General features: G+C 38.6%; 1 protein-coding gene and 1 long non-coding RNA gene across 2 annotated transcripts in view; one reads left to right on the top strand and one right to left on the bottom strand.

Annotated features, from left to right (window-relative positions):
• Positions 1–16509, bottom strand: part of TGFBR1 (transforming growth factor beta receptor 1) — a 35038-nt gene extending 18529 nt beyond the window's left edge. Inside the window, exons 1-4 of the mRNA XM_026089229.1 lie at positions 16368–16509; positions 8197–8448; positions 7561–7803; positions 1626–1856 (exon numbers count right to left, since the gene is read on the bottom strand). Coding sequence (XP_025945014.1) covers positions 1626–1856; positions 7561–7803; positions 8197–8448; positions 16368–16443 — 802 coding nt within the window. The 5' untranslated portion in view covers positions 16444–16509. The remainder of the gene's footprint in view (positions 1–1625; positions 1857–7560; positions 7804–8196; positions 8449–16367) is intronic.
• A 248-nt stretch (positions 16510–16757) lies between these two features.
• Positions 16758–21135, top strand: LOC112977189. The gene is made up of 2 exons (XR_003257351.1): positions 16758–17716; positions 17852–21135. It is a non-coding gene; the product is annotated as an uncharacterized LOC112977189 (long non-coding RNA).
• Positions 21136–21582: the final 447 nt, after the last annotated feature.

Below are 21582 nucleotides of genomic sequence, written 5' to 3'. Positions count from 1 at the left end.
ATCTTACATTACAGTTATAGGAAACAAAGATGACCAAAGCAAATGTATACGTCTGTGCAGTCAGAGGAATTCCACCTACTGCATCTAGAACCTCAGCCAGCAATTTTTTTTTTTTTTTGGGGGGGGGAGGAGCCCACTAGTTTAGGAAGCCTTCCTCATACCTCCTCTGCATGGTAGTCAGGCAAAGTTTTGGGACAAACTATTTATGGTTCATGGCAAAATGAGACTGGCACGCTTAACCATAGATAGATTTTGTTAAAAGTTACGACTGAGATAAAAGCACAAAGGATATATTGCAGCAAGTGAGACAGAATGCCTAAAATTCACTTCTGTAGAAGTTTCGTTAATGGTTTTTATGTTGTATACTTAGATGCAACTATCTATTAGTTTTAAATATAGGCTTCAGATACTCAATTAGGTCCATGAGAACGAACTCAAGCTCTCACAGGTACTATTACTCTCAGGCCTAAAATTGTATCAGATATTAGGATAAGTGTCTAATAACAAGTTGTCTGGTACACTCTGGACCTCCAACCTCTTGAAGGTTAACAAGTTATACTAATACCTGTTAGGAACAACTCAGCTATAGCTAATCCTTCCTTGGAAAAAAGAAATGGTCTACATGACCTCTTGAGGTCTGTTCCAGTTCTACAGACGATATGGAGGATTATATGGATACCCCAGCTACACAAACAAACCACTTAGGAAGTCAAACCAAAAACTTGAAGCCATTTAAACATCCAGGATGTGTGTGGAACCTTGACTTCTCCCCAAGGTTGATAGAATTTTTGGTTAATGACCTCTTAGCAAAGAGGTCAAAGACCATTTGCTGAAACTCATCATTTCAGAATAAGAATAACTGAATAAGACATAGTGTAACATTTTAAGCTCACCTTAATGTTAAAAAAAAAAAGAATCAGAACTATTGGTGGCTTTGTCAAAGAATTTTCATATCTTAAATGGGACTGCAGAAAGAGCCAAGAAAATCTCACCTGACAGACTGCAACAAGTAAAATTGAAAAATGTTTAAACTGTTTCTCTTGGATGGATACTTAAAGGCTCATTAAGCAAGAGAGTTTCAGGAATTTGATGCAGTTCTTTAATGCTAGGATAAAACCAGAAATTCCTTTTTTCCCCAGTTTCTTTGCTAACTGGAGTTCTAAATAATAATCTCACATATCATAGACTTAGAAATGAATCTTCTACCTTATATTTGATTTTAGGACAATAGGATTAGACATTATTTCTTTTGGTCCCACACATCTCACTTAAAATACAGGTACAGAACAAGTATTCAGCAAACCTGTCAGCTTACTGGATAAGTAAACCCCCTTTTGATACTAGGCTTAACCAGTATTTTAACTTGCCTGTAACCATTAAGTTGATCTCACTGAATATGAAATCAATTTAAAATAGTTCAGAACTTTTTTTTTCTTTCAGGAAAAGGCAAATGTACTTTTGCAGACCTACAAAAAGCCTGTCAAAGCACCAAATAGAAGAAAATATTCAAGTAGCAAAATTATTTTTCTGTACTCTTGTTTGCAAAATATATATATATTTTTACACACACAATTACCATTACTCTGAGCATACACATAATCAACAAAATGTTACATATTACTAACCTTTATTGTCTGCAGCTATAAATCCAAGAATGTTTTCATGCCGTAGCATAACTGTTTGATAAATTTCTGCCTCACGAAACCATGAGCGTTCTTCTCTTGAAGAGAATATCTTCACAGCAACTTCTTCTCCTCTCCACTTTCCTCGCCATACTTCTCCAAAGCGACCCTTACCAATGCTTTCTTGAAGTACTATAGTTCTTGCAATTGTTCTTTGCACAAGTAAAGGTAAACCTAAAAAGAAGATTTAACATTAAACATCATCTATTTAAACAGTAAAGCAAGCACTTATCCATATTCCATTCAGTTATTTCTTTTAGAATGCACATAAACTCTAAGAGTTATCAGCTTGTTGGGGACTGCTAACAAGCATGTGCTTAAGATGCTACCTCAATCATAAATGCCAGTAATACAAGTATTGAAAGATATTATGTTAAAACTGCCTTTATAGTTGTTAATAGGAACATGCAAATTTCCTTTCAGTTTAGAATTTTGACAATTGTTGATCCATAAATTAATCCATAAATTTAATAAAAAAAAATAATCAGGATTGACATTTTCTTCATGATCTGCCCATAGCTCTCCTCAGAAAGGAGTTCAAAAGCACCTCTGCTACTGTTGCATTTACTTAATTCCTCACTAGATAAGATTGAGTCTCTTTCCAAATTAAGATAATCCATGCTTATCAGTAATACTGTCAAACTTTCAGGCTGATGGCTCAAATACACCAGTAGCCTGTTAGTGTTCTCAAACCATGGCAACAGAAGAAAACCTTGTAACACAAACTTCCTATTTTATGGGCGCCTCACTATCATTCTACCTAAGAAAAATGCTTACATTCAAAAGGCTATATAGCTTCAGAACATCTACATGTTTTCAACTTGCAGCACCTCATGACATACGTCAATATATCAGTACAATGAGCAAGTAGCACTGGTACTCCCCCAACTATCCTCACATACAGGGTGTTCGTTTTGTTTAAGTCTTTCCTGTTGTAACAGCCTTTTTTCTGGGGAATCCTGTAGCGATACTATGTTGTAGGATGATTACATCAGCCAGGTTATTTGCTCACAATAAGCTCTTTTAGTATATAGGATTACTTTGGAAGTGTTTGATTTAAGTAAAATAACTACTCCATAACCACCGTTCCAATAGCTGATACAAGAATATCTGCATTTCCTAATGCTACAGAAAATAAATCACAGCCAATACCTCTTGAGTAACTAGCTCCTGTCCATCTTTGGACATTYCTTGCAAACAGCAGTGCTAGAAGGACATCTGACATGGTCAGCAGCATTGCTACGCTTGTGTCTCTGAGGAATGCAAGTTAGAACACTGTGGTGTTCAGAAGTCACCCTTGAGAATTCCAAATCTACATAGGTGGTACTGACAACATGCAGCATCTATGTGAAGGGGGGGGGGGGGGGGGGGGGGAAGGACACCATACCATGGATTTAATCGTTGCCAGATGATGCAATACATTTTGCTGAGAGAATTTAAGCTTTTGCTGCAATAGCTGTCCTCAGAACAATTGTGCTGTGTTCGAACTGTGAAGGCTTATTTGCACTCTTTTAGGACAGAGTTTTGAAATGCAGAACAGGCAAGACTAGAACAATTACAGGACCCTCAAACTCAGCCCTGAAAATGTGAACTCTTACTCTGTCGGCCAGAGAAAGCTTCTTTCTACTTATGCACTACTGCAAAACCTACAGATAAGGTTTAAGTACAAACTAATTTTGTATATATGAAAGTGGCAATTTGTCTAATATTTTGTTTTTCTACAGCTGTTTTAGAAAACTGTTTGTACACCTTCAATTTTAGATGCACAGCTTTCAACTTACTGAACCATTTATAGATGTCACTTTTTGTTAAAGAAATTAGCATGTCTAAGGACATCAGCCACATTAAGATGTTACAGTACCATAAAAACCCTGGGAACTGGTATCTATCCACCTTGCTGCTATACTGCTTTTTACAATATTTACAAGATTCATTTACTTCTGTTTTCTGCAACTGTGCTTACTTTCTTACTTTTGCTACTGCTTGTCAGAAAGTCAGAAGACTGGAATCCACATTCATCTTAAAACCGTAAGAAAAAACAAGTTTTTTTTTTTTTTTTAAACAGACACTTAGCAGTCTCCTCCTCTTTTTGTGTAAAAACAAAAAAGAATCCCCCTCCCCCCAAACTAAATAACTCTCTCTATGCCAGGAATCTTCCTCTGAAGAGTAATCCAAAAGCCCCTGAAATGGGAAAATTCCATTTCCTTCCAGCCTCTATGAAATTGCAGATAAGTTACTGAACAGTTTTACATCCAGTTCTTCAACGAATATTGATATTGAAACAAGCTGACTTTTAAGGCAGTTAGAAATCCAAAGGGCCACAGTTCCTGCATCAACTCATCTACCAATAACCAAAGCTTCTGTCTCCCCTGCTTTATAGGATTCTTCCTGGTTCACTGCAGGAAAGTTGTCTTCCCATTCCCCGCTTGGAAAGCTACAGGTGGGCCCTGCAATCTGCCTATCCACTATGTATTTGTTGCTTCAGAAACTCCCATTGTGACCTGAAAAAAAAAAAAAAAAATCATTCTCTGCTTCAAGAGATGTTCAAACTGTTCTCTTTAGATCCTTCTTCTGAAGCCTAAGCTTCTATTTTACATCTTCTATTAATTCCTTTCATCAAATCTCTAACTGTTTCAGGTCTTGTTTTTTTTTTGTTTTTTTGTGGAACACCAGGCAAACACTAACATAAGTCAAAGACTAAATAACTTATACCAGCTTACTATTTATCATGGTAGAAAATGTTTCCTACTTCCCTTTTGATCTGAGCAGTAAGCTCGTTTTTAGAGTTTTGTACATTTCTCCGTTTTATATGCTTCTCAGAGAATAATATAATACAAGACTGTAGTGGAATCATTTTTATCTGATTACAAACTCCTTCAGTCCCCCTGAGCATGGTATGGATCTAAGAGAACATTTACTTTAGGTCACCATCCCAAACACTTCTATCGTGCATCTTAAAAAGACCATTCTGTGCCAGTTAACTGGGGCTTTTCCAACTAGGTCTGGATCATTTTCTCTTCTATACATTTCCATTGTGTTTCTTGCAACCTTTCTCCACAACAACATCCCTTTCATACACTTCAGTTATGATAGGATTAAGTACTAGTTTAACTAGCAGCTTGGACATCTCCCCCTCCAAGTTTATTCCATAAAGATATAGTCATCTCAGTTTTAAATACACAATCCAGACTTTGTCATAGAAAATACACATTTCAATGAGATGCAATTGCTGCAGGCATTCCAGGACACAAGAAAGTATCATTCAAGTGCTAGGGCACAGAAAGGTTGAGAGTTTACATAGTAAGTGATTGACTAATTTGGAGTCAAAGTGATGTAAGCCATGGCAAATATATACACATTATTAACAGTACAGAAAATAAGTACTGAAGCAGTTCCTATTTCACTCATAGTAAAAGGGAGGTACAGAACACTGAGTAAGAGTAATACTTGTCTTGAACAGCTGAACAAGTCACTGCTGCTAAAAATCCTAAAGTCAAAAGACTGCATACATAAGATATTCCCTATAAAAAAAAAAACAACAAAAAAACTGTGCATGTTTTCATAAAAGTTCATCTTTCATGCATAAAAACAAATGAGTAAAGTCTTCCCTAAGAGTAAGTTATATTCAACTAGTTTTCCTCTGACACAGCCATCAGTAGCCAATGCTCAGGTAGTATAACGAGTCAGGTGCTCTGTGAGTCTAGAACAGCATGAGTGTTCTGATGCTCTAAAACTAAATGATTCCCCCTCCACACACACTTTGATTATCAAATTAAAGAGTCATCAGGGAAGGAAAGATTCAGTAGCTTTTAACCACTTGCTCTGGAGGAAAAAATCACGTAAGTTTCTCTTCTGACAGCAATTCCCAGCTTTTCCAAGAACTAATTTTCAAGGAGTACTTCCAGAGAATATTTTCAAGCATAACAATAGGCTCAGAAGCACCAGAGGGAGGAAGGCAAAAAGGAAGATGAAGGGATATTCTGAACAGCAAATGGAAAGATCAATTAACAGCCAAATCTGAATTAACACAATCATAGCCTAACTTTTGATTCAAAGAGTTGAGGGAAAGCAGACAAGCAGAAAGCTGCAGGAGTACAGTGAGGATCTAGACAAGCTACAGGGAACAAATGACTAGACTGTACATTAAAACAAGTAACATGACCAAACACAGTTTCAAAGTAAAACTTTAAAGGCCTTTTTTACTAACCTTACTGAAGCTTTAGGAGCTAGTACATTGCAGATTACAGAAGATAACTTCTTTACAGCCTTTTTTACTTAATGTCTGCAGGTAGAGACTTTTCCTAAACCACTTGATGCTCCCAAAAGCATAATGGCTGTACATTGTAGCTTCTTGGACCCCCAAAACATGAATTTCAGATTCATATTCTCTTACTAGATCTCTTACGTCTCTATATCTGCCTACAAAGGATGTAACAGAGGAAAGAGTCCAGCATTTTAACATCAAATTCTACCCCAGTATATTACAAGTTCTATCAGTTTCATTATTTGAATTAAATATCTTGTTTACTAAATGAGCAGATTGAGATAAACACAAACTACTAAAGTTCCAGTCCTAAACTGAGAGCAGCTTTCCCTGTTGTGATCAAATCTTATTTGGGTACACCAAATCTTTCTCAACTGAAACACAACTGTCCATACATTCAGTCTAACCTCAACTTCTTCCATGGATTTGTGACTAAGGGTGACTTACTCTGACCTATACTCTAAACAGGTTTAGCAAGTCATGTCACTTTGTTTGACTAGAGCAATGGACTCTAAACAGTTCTGCCAGTTACTGCCATGGGGAAATACAACCTAGGTATTCACTTTTTCTATAATATTTTCAATTTTGGACAACTGAAGTATTCAGAAATTGAGAATCAAACACTAATATTTCTTGGCAGAAAAAATACTCTGAAAGTGCATGGGTCTTTTAGTAGGTATACATTTGCAAGTAGCAGGAATAATTTTTAATATTACACTATTTAAACTTTATATACAGTAGAAAGCTGAGGACAGGTTGAAGTACAACCTGATGCTTCACTCCTGTAGAGCATAAATACCTTAACGTGGATCAAAGATGATTTTATCTATGCAATGATTTGTCTGACACATCATCCCCTATCAATGYCTACTAAACCAGATTTCTGTGACAGAGACTACCACAACCCTATAAGCAACTAGGCCAGGGTTATGATAGCAGCAGCTAAATGCAGGGAACAGCGACTGCTGCCTCATCCTCCCAGAGCAACACTTGAAGTCAGAATTAAAATTAATAAAAATCAAAAGATAAAAGTTTCAGACATGTTCTACACACTGCATCTGTTCTATACATACAGAAACAGATATTTGCATATTTGCTGATACAACACCTTCTGTAAAGGGAAACCTAGCTAAAATATTAACTTGTACTTAGAATATCCTTCACATATCAATAGCTGAAAGTATAAATAAATTTCAGTTTAAAGCTAAAGAAAAACTTCTTGAGCTGTCTCAGAAGCGTGTAAGATAGGAATATATATATGCTATGCAGAACAAACAGTATATGACTGAGCTTTACATTAGTATGGGAACATTCATTAGTAAGGGAACATAGAGGGAGCAAAACAGTTATGATAGTCTGATATGCAGAGAATCACATTTGGCTAAACTTGCAGAATAAGGAACAAGAACAGCAACTAAACTTGATTTTTATATTTTTTCTTCAGTATATTGAACCTTCATTGATATATTGCATCTATATGAAGGCAGCTTCTTTATTTTTGCTCATTTTTCCAGTTAAGGTTAAGTAGATTTGATAATATTAAAAAAAAAACAAAAAAAAACCACCCTTAAAACTCTTAACGCAGATTAATTAYAATTAGAAGTGTGACATTACCTGACCCAGAGCCTGAAGTTGTCATATCATAAATTAAATCTTTTAAAGTAGTTCCTTCTGATATGAAGGGACGATCTAATGAGGGGTCTTCTTCACTTGGTACGCGGTGATGAATTACAGTACGATTATGACAAAGATACAGAATCAACATTAGTGAAATGCAGACAAAGCAGACAGGTCCAGCAATGACAGCTGCCAGTTCCACAGGTCCTAGATTAGAAGCAGGTTTTCCTGGAGTTGGGCCTGTCGGGGNNGGGGGGAAGGAAGGGAAAAAAGGTAAAACTGAAGTCTTTGTGACTGTAATTCATAGTGAACTTCCAATCATTTTAATGCATTTATTAAATTAGAACTCATGAACAGTAACTTTCAAGAATCAAAATCAGTATTACAAAGGACAAAAGCAACTGTATAATTACTCACAGTTTATATTTCACTTGCATTTAAGTCTTCAAAATTGGTTCTGACATTCCAACCCAGAATATTACTTTCTTGTTCCAAAGCTCTTAAAATTGTAATTACAGATTTTAAGTTGAACTTTGGGCCTCTTAACTTACATACGCATTCAAAAACTTCCACTCTTACAGAATTTTCTGTTGTTAACTTAAAAGAAAAGTTAATAAGCCCTAAACCGCTTACCTGGTGTTGGAATTGGAAGCTCTATTTTATTGCAGAGGTCTTTGTCACAGCAATGAGGCAAAGTAATAACTCCATCTCTGGAGGAGGGAGCACAAACAAATGGCCTGTCTCGGGGAATCAGATCAATTTCTGCTATACACATGCTATTGTGTATGACTTTGTCCACAGTCCGTGTTACTGAGGCAAAACAGAGCCCATCTGTCACACATGTAAAGTTGTCTTTTGTACAGAGATGGCAATAACATTGTAATGCTGTATTGAGAAAAGAATTAATGTTAGTTGCTACGTATTTTGAATTGTGAAACAATTTGAATGATCTCAAGAAATAAGTTTGAAACACTAGAGGCCTGTAATCTTTTTAGTTAATAAACACAGAGTTGTAACACTAAAGACAAATACTATAATGCTTTTTAGGCGGACAATGAAATTAGGAGATGAGAAGATGAACAAAGTCAAACTTGAAGTCATCTCTCCTTATACAATTACAGATTAAAAAAAGACTGATCCTAGCTGTTTCTCCAGATGGTCAAGTTCTGTTACAGTCTCTCATAGTAAAAAATTTAGACTTTTTATGACACTATCTTCTACAACATTCAGCATGCAGTCCTACCGTTTTCAAAACCAATACAAATAATGCCATTTTCACTGCAACTAACAATGTGACAAACAATATGCTGCTGGCTACTTAAGGTTAATGCTGTATATATTACACGATAGCTTTCAGAATTTTTGCTGAGGAAGGGGCATATAAAGACTTAATCCTCACCAAAAACAAACAAACAAAAACAAAAAAAAAACATCCTGAGAACATATCTTTTCACATAAGCAAAAGATGGTTTTGACTTTTTATTTATGAATCTGCAGAAAAATATTGCCTTACATTACTCAGTGTCTTGGTTTGCTAGAACTACCAATTGCACTATAAAATTGAGGGGGGGAAGGAGGGGAAGATAACTAGGTTTTATTCATTAAATCTCAGAAGTTCTGGAGAGGGAAGTCTACTAATCCAATTTCTCTCTCCATTTCTTCCTGCATTTACAATACCAAAGCCAGAAAACAGCATAAAAGCAACAACAACAATCACTAGCGCACTCTGACTCTACTTGTTTGTGGGGAGGAAAAGCTGTGTACAACCTTCAAGCAGAAGCAAGAATATGCCGTTTCAAAAATGAAAAATTAACTGATTTTTTTCTTCCTTAATCTGCTATCTGTACATATATGCATTAAATTTAGTGAAAGCTGCAGTTAATTCTAAACTCTAGTTAGCCCAGAAAAAAAAGTGAGACTAAAATACAGAGATTTAGACAACTGCAAATCTTAAACATTCATGCCCAGAACCACAAAAAAAATGCAATGAGCAAAATATACACAGAAAGCTATACTGACATGTAGAACTGACTAGGTCAACAGTCAAACCTAAAATATGTTAAATCTAAGCAACCAGTTAGTGGAGTCATGACCCAAGAGTGTCCCCCCCCCCAAAGCAGGAACCTATAAGGAATTTATAATATATATTTTATCTTTCATAACCAAGAACAACATGATTTAGAGAGGAAGTGATAATTCAAGAGATTTCATATGCATGCAGATCCTGTATATCCTCCAGCTGGAACAGCAGATGTTTCCATGAAGATATTCTTTAACCAAGGATGACAAATGTCAGATTGAAAAGCAGATAAAATTAGCAGAAAACAATATAATATATGCTCTCACACAATCAACTCTAGAAATTCTGAAGGACTCCAAGTGTAATGCAAGATGACAAACTTCTTTCAAGGGTACAAAAATCTCGCACCAGAGGCAACTCAAGGAGGCACAGTAAAAGATGCCCTGAAATCTGAGATTTGGCTCTTCACCTAAATTCAACAGATTAAGATAAACTGTTTGAACTGCCTATGAACCTCCATCCCTCTTTATCCTTAGATATCATGGATTTCAATAAAGGGCAATCTGATCTCAAATATACATTTCATTTAGAATTCACATTTCTGAGTTCCCACAACCCCCCACTAAGTTTTCTGAATCAAATCTAAGTCTTGCCTGTCACCTTACTTTAAGTAGTAAAATTGTTTATTAAAGTTCTTAGGACCAGCTACAGAAAGCTAACCCACATGTCAGAAATGGTCAGCACCCCACAGACAAGTGAGGGGGAGGGGAAGAGAAGAGTACATGGGGTTGTGAAAGGATTTGTTTAGTATGAAGATTTGTTCAAATAATTAAAAATTATATGAAGTGATAACTTGCACTCAGAAAGCTAAGTCTTCTTAACAGTACTGCTTTTTGAAGATGTAGATTTTTTTCCTCATAGAAGTAAGGAAGTCCCTATTATTCAAAGTTTATCTATGAGAACATTTACCAAAACCACACCAACAGTAAAATAATCTCTAATTTACACTTCAGCAAACTATTTCTGGAACCCAATTAAATCCATTTAAAGTTTCCTAAAATATCCACAGACTGATAAGCATATGTCTTTCTCCCTCCATAAGGCTTTCAGAATGGAACTTTATTCCTCTTCAAACAAGCTAACCCTTGCAAGTCATTATCTCATATGCTTCATCCAAGACATATTTTTCCATTAAATAGTCTTCTTGGCTCATCATAAATATCTCATGCACCTGAATGCCTATATAAGAGTTAGATATTCAATAAGACTATCTTTACATTAAGCCTCTGTATAGATGCTAAGTTCCTTGAAGTGAAAAATGAGTAAGCATAACAAGGTCACCTCAAACAACATCTCCCTGATCATACGAAATTGTAAAGACATGCTGATATCACTCTTTGACTAAATAAAGAGTTGGGCCAAAGTCTTATCTTCCTTATTCATTTTGTCCTTGTCTTTTGCTACATAGTTCCCAAGTGCAATTTGCTAAGACAATTTATACCGTCTCCACAGTTTAATGCCACTATCTTCTAGTTTCCTATCAAGACATAGTACACCGTCAGACACAACTGAATTGTTTTCTTAACACAAATACATCTGTACTTGCTTCTGAAGCTACTCTTCCCCCTCCCCACTTTAAGAAGCAGAAGACAATGCTTTAGCAGTTGAATAGTCAAGCTTCTCAGAACACAAGTTTTTTGCTGCTCTCTGGTGGACGTAGTCTTACAAAATCAAATCAATGAATACTGCAGCCACCTTAATACTTTTGACATTTACAATTCTTTATGCATCACAACCCAAATGGGCAACAGTAGAATTTCCATATTTTACTAACAGGAAAACTGAATTAAGTGTCTTCAACAACAATACATATCAGGATGAGAAGAAATAGAATTTTAATATCTTTGCACAAATCTCAGTCTCCACTTACCTACATGTAAAAGAACAAAGAATATGAATAAATGAACACTTTATAGATGAGATTTAATACTGGGTAGTAAAGGAGGAGTTGTCAATAACCAACATTCAGTTAAAACAAGTGTTTTCATTAATATCAGCGTTTTCATTTATATCATAATATCAAAGAGAACAATTTATTAATTCACCCTCTTGTCATCTTGGAGATAAAGTAAAAGCTTTTTTTCCCCCCTCCAAGTAGTTCATTTTTCCTCAGGGAAGCATTATAGCCATTTCAGAAATTCAGAGAGAATCCAGTCAGGTCTCCAAGTCCACTTAAAATAAATATTCTTTTTAGACAGAGTTGGTCGATAACAGTATGCCATCAAAGAATCACTACTGTAATCTAGTTTTCCAAAGCCAGTAATTTCTTCCAGGTATAATATATTCCAATACATTTTGAAAACAACTTTTAAAGATAATAACACAAGAAGCCCCTTTAAAACTACTTAAACTCAAAGATGGGGAGAAGGGGGGAGGAAGGAGAAACTGATCCAAGTTTTAGTTCATGCTTTTAATTGCAGTGAACAGCAACTTTACTCTCTCTCTCTCTCTCTCTTTTTTTTTTTTTAAATGTATTACAACAGTATTTGGATACAACCAGCAGTTTGAAGCTCCACTGCTGACTAATGGAAGGTCATTTCTGTTTGAATGATACAAGATAAGGCAAGAGAAAGAAAGTACAGATATAGCTAAGTGAATGAACTGAAGGTAATACAGATGACCAGTGACAAAGTCAAGAACAGGAATCAGGTCTCCATAGTAGTTCAGTGCCTTTTCTATTGCATTTCTTCACTGTGCCCTGAACATCCTGCATAATCATTCCCCCTTTATGTGTCTGATTACCATAATAAAGAAAACTGAGAAAATGCAGTTATAAAAATGAATATATAAAATATATCATAATATATATCACATTATCTACAGCATATTTCTTGTAACTTGAGCTGATTTAACAATAGATTAGCCTCTCGTACTGAATGCAATTACTTGAATAATTTCTCCGGCTCAGACCTTCAGTTTGACAGTTTCATGTTCCTGTCTTTAAAAAGTCTCTCTTCTCTGGATGTTGCAGAGTAGACAATCCACACTGAGGGTGAAATAAGCTGGCAACATAAGTGTGACACAGTGAAACCACAAACCTTGACAAGAGTTAAGAAAGCTGTTTCTGAAGGGCTCAGATATCGATGCTAATACAATATGTAGACAGAACAGAATTAAATAAACCCTGTTCACTTAGCTTTTATAAACGTGTATCATTAGACACCTAAAAACAGTTTTCTGTATCTGATACCTTCCTTAAGTAAAAAAATTGCATAAAGCCTTTATTTTCAGAATTACGTAAAACTCTGAATCATTATACAGTATTTGCTAACATCCTGCAGAATTACTGGAATCGGACAGTTTACAATGCTTAGAACACCACCTTCGGTCAAAGAAGTTCTAGACAGAAATCATATATATGGAAATAGTGTATTTCAGAACATGCTACTAAAGGTATTAAAACACTTCAAGACTTCCAAAACATTTTACAAAATAATACCACATCTCAAAACTAATGATTAATCATTTTATTTATAATATTAATACTTGTAATTATTTAATCATTAATCTTTATTTTACAAATAAAAAACCTGTCACAGCAGAAGTCAAATAATCACAGGCCCAACAGCAGCACTACGCTGAACAGGAACCTCCAGATCCTTCTCCTGTGATATTGTAACTATTTTCCTATGGAAAATAGAAATGACACTTTGAAACAAACAAACAAAAAAATAGTACCACCAGAAGAAAAATCAGGACTTTGTTTCCACAAGCTACAGAGTCTGATGGGAGAAAAGAATGAGGCTAAGATGTGTAAAAGACAGTGAGAGTTCTTTGGGAGATGAGTGAAAGGGTTGCAGTGTTTGTGAGTACTTCTTTCCCTATCCAATAAATTTTGTCAGAAGCAAAACCACAATACAGGAGGGTGCTGTCAGCTTCCTGTTTTCTTATTTATATACTCCCCTCAGATAGTACGACCGAGAGAAATCTCTAGCTCAAGAAGCAAAAAATGTTCAGATCTTACCATGTCTAGGACAAGGGTACACTTTTTAATTGTGATACTTCATGACCTTTACCAAGTCCTTCTTCTTACAAAGGCACTAATTAAGTTCAAGTGTTGCACAGGAGTATCAAGTTTTCAGGACAGCTTTCACTGTATTACACTCCTTCCTTCCTTGTTAAGGAAAACCTCCACTGAAAACAGCACTTTGGGGCAACTACAGTGATGCACTCAAGAAGGCAGACAACCTATTTTATTAAGGCACTATCCTCAACTTGCAGGTAATGATAAAACCTTGTGATTGATCCCAGCTTTGAAAAAGGAATATTATGTAGGTAGGTGTAGTGTAGGTGCTGAACGGCACTAACCATTTTTGCAACTCACAAGTGTGTTTATGCCTCTACAGCAAGATATGTTAGAAATTTGTTTCTGATATTCTTCCATGGAAGAATGTTTTAGAAAAAACAAAAGAAAGTTAGAATTAGAAACCTAGATCACCATCTTTATGAAAGAAGTAGACGAATGAAGAACTCTGTACTTTTAAATTCACTTCAGCATACAAATCAGGTTCACTCACTATAACAAATGAGTTGTGTGACTTCCCAGAATTTTGGCAAGATGAAAGACTATTTATGGTTCCACAGTGTGGAGAGGGAGAAGAAAACAAACAAACAAGCAGCAGTTCAACTAGCTGCTGTGATTCGTGACATGTCTGACCTCCATATAAATGATATCATGAGAGGATTCGTTTCTGCAATAATGCTAGCACCAGAAATGATCAGAAAGTGTCCAGCTTTTGTCAACACACGATAAGAATACTAAGTAACGGGAGGCAAAGCATATGTTGCATCACTACTTCATCAACTTGGACCACAATGTTCAGGAAAAAAAAAAAATTCAAGTCCAATTTCAGAGGACTTGTCTATGAGCTAAGGACTAAAGGATCCCAGACTATAATAGTGGTGCTATTAAAAAAGCCACATCCACACACCACTTCCATCCTTAAGCTTTTCTATGGAAAATTATTTTAGCCTTGGAAATCTATGGCAATCCAGCCTTGTTTCCATGTAAAACTTAGATCTTGCTTTCATGACTGAAATCAAATGAAAATTCTTGATTGCTCAGAGGCATTAAATGGGAAAAGAAAAATTCAAAGCTCAAATCAAGGTAAAATTCCCCTCAATATCTAAATTTGATGTTTTACATAAGAAAGCTTTAAATTATTAAAGGCTGATGCATCTTTTTAAGCACACACACACACGAAAAGGTAATTCAAGCTTATTTCACTGTTTCCATTTAAAAAATTCTCCATCTTCTTTAATAAAGATACAAGTAATTAATATGGTATTTTAGTATACTAAGTTATATTTTGCCTTAAGTAATATTTTCTTTGCAGCATGATTACTATCTTAAAGTGAAATGTGAACAGCATAGTAAAAACCCAGATTGAGGGATGTCTTCAAGTTGTAACTGAGAGTGTCATGGTACATCTCCTTTTCCTCTTCAAAATCCAGAGCAATATACATGCTGTCTATAGAAGAATTCATAGAGTGGCACTCATTATAAAATACAGGTTTTGTATATTGATTGCTATTATCTAACATACTACAGAAGCTGAAATCTAAATCAATTGGACAGTAAAGCATATATATCATTTATAAGTCTCATAATCACTTTAGTTTTTGCTTTTGCAAATGTTACTAACAACATCTGTTTCACACATCACCTATCCAGCAGTATACCTCTGATATCACATCTCTTACAAAAGACCATAGGTATGGAGTGGCCAAAGGGACAGAACTGTTTTCCTGTACAGTATTCGCTTAAGATTTTGTTTCCCCATGTTTTGGGCCTCACAGCACAAAGATTAGCTGTTCAACTATTAACACAAAAATCATCTACCTAAATCATCACTAGTTTTCAGAACTGACAGTGGCAGCACACCACAATGTGCATTAGTTTAGTTAAAACATCTAACCTCGGACTTGAGAGCCTTTCCCCTTCACTACGCGGAACATTCAACGCGTCGCTCCCTGAGCTGATGCCTCCTATCTCTCCTCCCCCATGTACTGTTTGTAAGCACCCTCAGCACGCCGAGAGGAGCCTGCCTGCAAGCATAGCGGGTTTCCCCTAGCCCGTTGACGAAGCCAATGCAGACAGAAGTTTTCCAAAGGAGACATCATCCCCAAGCGGTTAGTTTTTACAGTCTGCTCTGCTCCAACCACCCAGACGCAAAACAACAGTGACCTCAAGGGAGGGAGGGGTGTGCTCCGCCACCGGGAGCCTCGTTACCTTGGCGGGCCACAGCGGCTCGCCCCCTCGGAGGGAAGGAGCGGCCGGGGTCCGCCACAGGGGTGGCAGCAGAGCGGGGAGTACTCTGGGGAGATGCTCTGCGGGGCAAGGCTGGCGAGGGGGAAGGAAAGCCGGGGAAGAGGCTGCTCTCCCGAGGCCGCGGGGGGTACCTCGTCCATCCCTCACCGCCCCCTCAGCGCAAGCCGCCAGCGCCCCTCCTCACCCCGCGGCATCACGCCTGCCCTGCGCCGCGGCCCCTCCCACGGAGCCGCCGCTGCCCTCGGCCAACAAAGGGACGCGCCGTCCCCGGCCTCTGCCAGGCTCGGACACGGCGGGGGGGGGGGGGACACGACTCCGCCCCAACCGGCCCCTCCGCCATGTTGTTGAAAGGAACCGACAAGGCTCGCCGACCACCGCCGCTCTCCGCCCCCCCGGCACCACCTCCCGTGCTTCCTCCCTCCTCTCCCTCCCTACGCGCCCACATGCACTCACCGGCCGCCCCGGGGAAGAGCAGCGCGGCCACCAGGCACAGCAGGGCCCAGGGCCACCGAGGAGCCGTTAACACCATGGTCCGGTCCCGAACCCGCAGAGCGAGGGCGCGCGCGCACCCGCGAGCCAGGACTCCAGTTCACAACCCCCCGCCCCGCCCGGCCCCGAGCCCGGCCCCGCCCCCCTGCCCGCGAGAGAAATGGAGAGGCGCGCGCCGCCTGCACCTCCCCAGCTGGCCGCGGCCACTAATGTAACTGACACAGAGGCTCCGCCTGATTGGCCGCTCCCGCGAGCCCCGCCCGCCCAGCCCGGCCCCGCCCCGCCGGCAGCTGCCGAGAGCTCGAACAACAACAGGAGCCTGGGAGCGCCCGCGGCGTGGGGGTGGTGGTGCCGGCCCCGGGGCAGCCGGGCGGCCCCCGCGGCGAGGCTCGGGGAGGTGCGCGGCCTTGGCGGGAGGCGCTTTCCGTGCGCAGGAAGCCGTGGGCTGTTCCCGGGCGCTGTGGCTTGTCCGAAACAGGCGCGAGCCGGCCTCAGACGCTGCCGGACAGCGGAGAAGCGCCCGGACATGTCACCGAGCTGCCAGCAGCGGGGAGGCCGCACTGGCGAGTACCCYTTGGCGTCTAGAACTGCTGAGTGAACGGTGAGGTGGGAGTAACGCCACTGAAGAGATGTACGGGCGGGATTTAGGCAGCCCTCACGCTGTCTTGGGAGAGCAAAGCAAGCCACAGTAGCTGAAGAGTTACTCCTCTTTGCAAGCCGTGTGTGGATGGCACATGAACTAGGGGGAGTGTGCAGAGCCCTTTCATGTACTTGCTGCGCTTTCCCTCACCAGCAACCTCCTAAGAGCTGCTCTGTGGGGTGTAGACGTGACAGGCAACACTGAGAGCTTACTCCCTGCGAATGCGCTAACTAGCACGCACCGGCGACAGCCCAGCCTTGCAGCTTGCTTTGCCTTGTGGGAGCGGACGGTTTGTCTCTCTGCGGCACGCGAGCCTGTGTCGCAGGGTGCGTAGGGCTCGCGCAGTCCCCTTCACTGCACAGCCTGCGCACCCGCTGCGAACAACTGGAGCAGTCACTTTGGAAACCAAACCAAACTCACTTAGTTGTCTGAGACTACTTAGTCACAACCTGCACCAGCTAGGATTCCCCCCTTGAGGAAAATCGCCACCACCAAGATGGTTGCCTTTATCCACCATACTTTTTTAGCTTTTGCATGCATGAGAGGGAAAGAGGACAGGCACTCTTCTCCCCTTCTCTGATCGGGTTACCGACTCGCTCTGGGAATCCCTCACCAGCATCCTGCCTCCTTTACCTGCCTGCCATTTCCAGATCCTGAATCAAAGTCCTTCAAGGTCAGTGTGTGCTTTTATACTACTTCTGTTGCTAGGCTTGCTTGCTCTATGGCCCTCCAGTCATAAGACAGGTAACATATCCTGTCCGCGAGCTCTTCCACATCTTATCTGCAGTCGCTCTTTTTTTTTTTACAGATTTTAAACAAATTTTTGCAAGCTTCACATACCGGCCTGGAACTTCAGATTTGGCCTCCACCAAATTGTGGCTTCCCAGTTCATAGTGTGCAGGGCAGCAACCACCATGCTCCACAGTGCTGCATTTCACTTCCTTGTCATGCAGATTTACTGACTATTTTACTTGCAGTTGTTCAGCTGACACAAGTTTTATAAAAAGTCTCGTTTCTCTTACATCCTCTCTTCTGGATAGGGATCCTGTTAATATAACAGTTCAAAGTGAGGTAAATATTTATTAATTCATTCTCTTCCACTTTCTCTCCTAGCAACAATCAGCATTGTATATGAACAGTGCTTAGCTGCATTGTTTTTGCGGAGCAAAATACTGTTTTGCTGTAAATATACTTAGTGACAGTTAGTATTGGACCAAACAGCTGGATTTAATACAGATTCATGCCATAATTAAATACTGAAGTTGGCAATACCAAGCAAACACATTCTTAGTTATTCATGTATAGAAATACATAAAGGCCTAATCCTCAACTAAACTGAAATATTAGCATCAGTAAGAAATACTGAAGCACAGTTAAAATTGTTCAAATCCTGGGGCCTCTTTTAAATTTATATAGCACATTGAAACTATAACTTAAGAAATTTATATTGTGTTTGGAGGGAAAAAAATCACCATTCACTTCCTGTTACAGGCCTTCTGTAATTAAGGCTGGCCCACAGAAAATATCTCTGGAGGATGGAAGGAAAAAGGAAGCAGAGTGTGGTAAAGGATTTGATTCAGGGCTTCCAATTCAGTCCTGGGGGAAGCATTTTGTGATAGCATCCTGAATGATGTTTGGCTGCCAGCCAAAGAAAGAATAAAGTAACTCACAGGTGACAGCACACCAAGATGGTTTCAAGTCACTTTCAAGTAGTGAACAGTGCCAGCACAAACTAAATATTTTTACCGGGCATCACCTTTCTCTCAGAACAGACACTAGGTGAAGACCACTGCTGAAGAAATACCTACAGTTCTGCCATCCCCTGTCCTGATCCCTGGGTACCAGGGATCTGTTATCTTGGGTACCACATCAGATTCAAGAGCCAAAGTAAACACACAGCAGAAGCAGCAATTGCAAAGATCCTCAAAGAGATTCTGGGGGCCCAGGATTACACCTTGCCTTGCTTGCTGTATTTCTTCTCCATGCAGGACTGCAGGACTGTGTCTTTACAAGGGTTACAAGAGAGGTACCTAGCATTGCCTGCTGTGTTGCGTAGTAGATTATGTTACATAGTCTGTCTGATAATGAATCAAATCTGTCGTCTTTGCTATACAAGATAGAGCAGTTGGGAAAAAAAATATGAAATACAAACGACAGCCTGAGAAGATTTAAATCATCAGCTTTTTCCCACTGTGTCTGGAAACAGTTGAATGCCAATCCACAGAAAATCAGGAGAACTTATTTATGACCACACCTGGTTATATTCATCCTTAAATATGCTAGTTAGGCAGATGAGGCTAGCTCTCACCATGTTTTAGAAATCTGAGTAGCATAATCCTTGCGAAAAGGGAACAATGAAGACATTTTAATCCAAAGGACAAAATAGTGAAGGCTGTGCTTGGGTGTCTCTTAAGACACTAGTTTATAACAGATCTGAGGCAAAACTGACGTTATACTCCAAAACTCAGATCCGTATCATGGAACCCTGCAAGTTGTGCTCAACTCAGTTACAGTCTCAGAAATTGCCATTACTGGTTTCTCAACAGCTTGTGCCTTTAATTAGGAAAAAGTAGTTTTAAAAGTTCTTAAAAGTCAATTTCAGTTTCATCCAAAATGCAAATACATACTGTTTCTTGTTATTTTTCCCATCTCCCAACATTCTGTTTGTGTTTAATCTGCATGGAGTTTCCTGCTTCCCTAGTATTGTCCTTAAGAATTGAACTCCCCAAATTCATTACTTACCCACTTAAGTTTTCTCACAGACTGAGAAAGCTTATTGCCAAATTAATAGGATGATTTAACACCCTTTCAGTGTAAGGATATCTGACACAACACACAGTCTCCAAGATATGCGCTTGTGTAAAATGACATTTTATTCAGGAAGAAAATAACTGTTCTGCAGTTTCAAATTTTTCAAAATGGCAATAACTTCTTGGTCTTTTTCTGCAAAAATAACATGAAAAAGTTTGATTTCACTGTACTAATTTTTCAAGTCCAAAAGAAAGCAACTCTTCACCTTTGTGTGTTTATAATATTTTGACTAGGTATAGTAAATGTTTGTGCTGCAGCATTGTCTTGCAAGGGAATCTTCAGGCCACTTCTTGTCTACTTTAGTCCATCTTTGTTTTCAAGGTGCTTCCTGAGAATGGAAATAAAGTTGTAATCAGTGGAAATATATTAAGAAGAACAAGCAAGAAGCAATCATGTCTCCTAGCCTCATTTATGTCATAATTCATTGAATTTCCCCCATTCCAATTATAGAAAGATGCAAAAAATGTCATCATTTGCTAATGCATAGAACATGATGCAACAAAACATAGAAAATCCGAATTATTTGGCCTTATGAGATCTGTTTAGATCATCAAAAATGATTGAACATATTTTTAAAAATATTTGCATTTTTGATTGGGTAAAGCAGGCTATTTTACAGGGAATATCTGCAGTTTAAACACAGGTTCATTGCTAATTTCTCTACTGGAATATGGCATTTAGACACATTGTATAAAATATGCTGCACCCACAGGGAGGGAGATGAAAGAATTGAGTTTTACTTAGGGCTAGTTTTATTTCTTGTAATAATTATTGTTAGTTTTTCAGTGGGTTTTGTGATTTCTTTCTAGAAGATGGAAAGCAAAACACTTGAGAGTGCATGAAGGGTTCAAACAAAACACTGTAGTGCAAGAAAACCACCTACTAAGAAACTACATAGATCATTAAAGTATAACCAATTTTGCAAAGGGACAAATGATGAGATAGACAATTATACAAACCATAATTTTTTCTATATGTTAGTCTTTGACTAAGATCAAGTCCTTGTTTTATAAGCTGATTTACTTAAGAACACAGGCACTAATAAATAATATCTCTCTTGGCTTTTAAAGTAAAAGATTATGGAAATAAGGTAGGAAATATTATTAATGGCAATCAGTAAAAGCTCTATTGTGTTTCAGTGTAAGAGATATTGTATTCAGGCTGATAAAGCAATGAATTCTGAAAACATCTGAACAGTGATATAATGAATCTGTCTTTCAGCAATAAAATATGCATAGTTAGTCCTAGTGCGAGAGGAAATAAAGATATTGCAAAGCTGCATTTGTAGAGTTCTTATCACAGTTTTCTCTCCGTGATAATTAGCAAAATTTTATGTGCTTTTTTTACAACTAGTCAGGCATCATGATATTTACAAATTATGTTCATCAAGGAACTCAGCAAGAGAAAAATACCAAATGTGTGTCATTTACCAAACTAACAGAATAAGCCATTTTCAAAAATAAAAATTTCAGGTGCTTGATTTTGCCAATTAGTTTTACTCAAATCAGGACAGAAGGGATCAAGGTGTTCATTATTGTGCTTTTTCTACAAGCACACAAATCAGGAAGTTTAGCAAGATCTGTGAGGCTACTAAATCAGAGACAGGCAAAAGAAAACAATTTGCTGAGGTCACTATTTTATAAAATATCTAGAATTATTCAATTTATACCATTTATAAACACTGCCTGACTTATCTTATCAGTGCCTTAAAAACTAAATACGGTGGGA

The sequence above is a fragment of the Apteryx rowi genome, unplaced genomic scaffold (assembly GCF_003343035.1).
Source record: "Apteryx rowi isolate R43461 unplaced genomic scaffold, aptRow1 scaffold_802, whole genome shotgun sequence".
In the NCBI taxonomy this organism is placed as follows: Eukaryota; Metazoa; Chordata; class Aves; order Apterygiformes; family Apterygidae; genus Apteryx; species Apteryx rowi.
The sequence above is the reverse complement of the archived record's forward strand: the minus strand, read 5'-3'. Positions and strand labels throughout refer to the sequence as shown.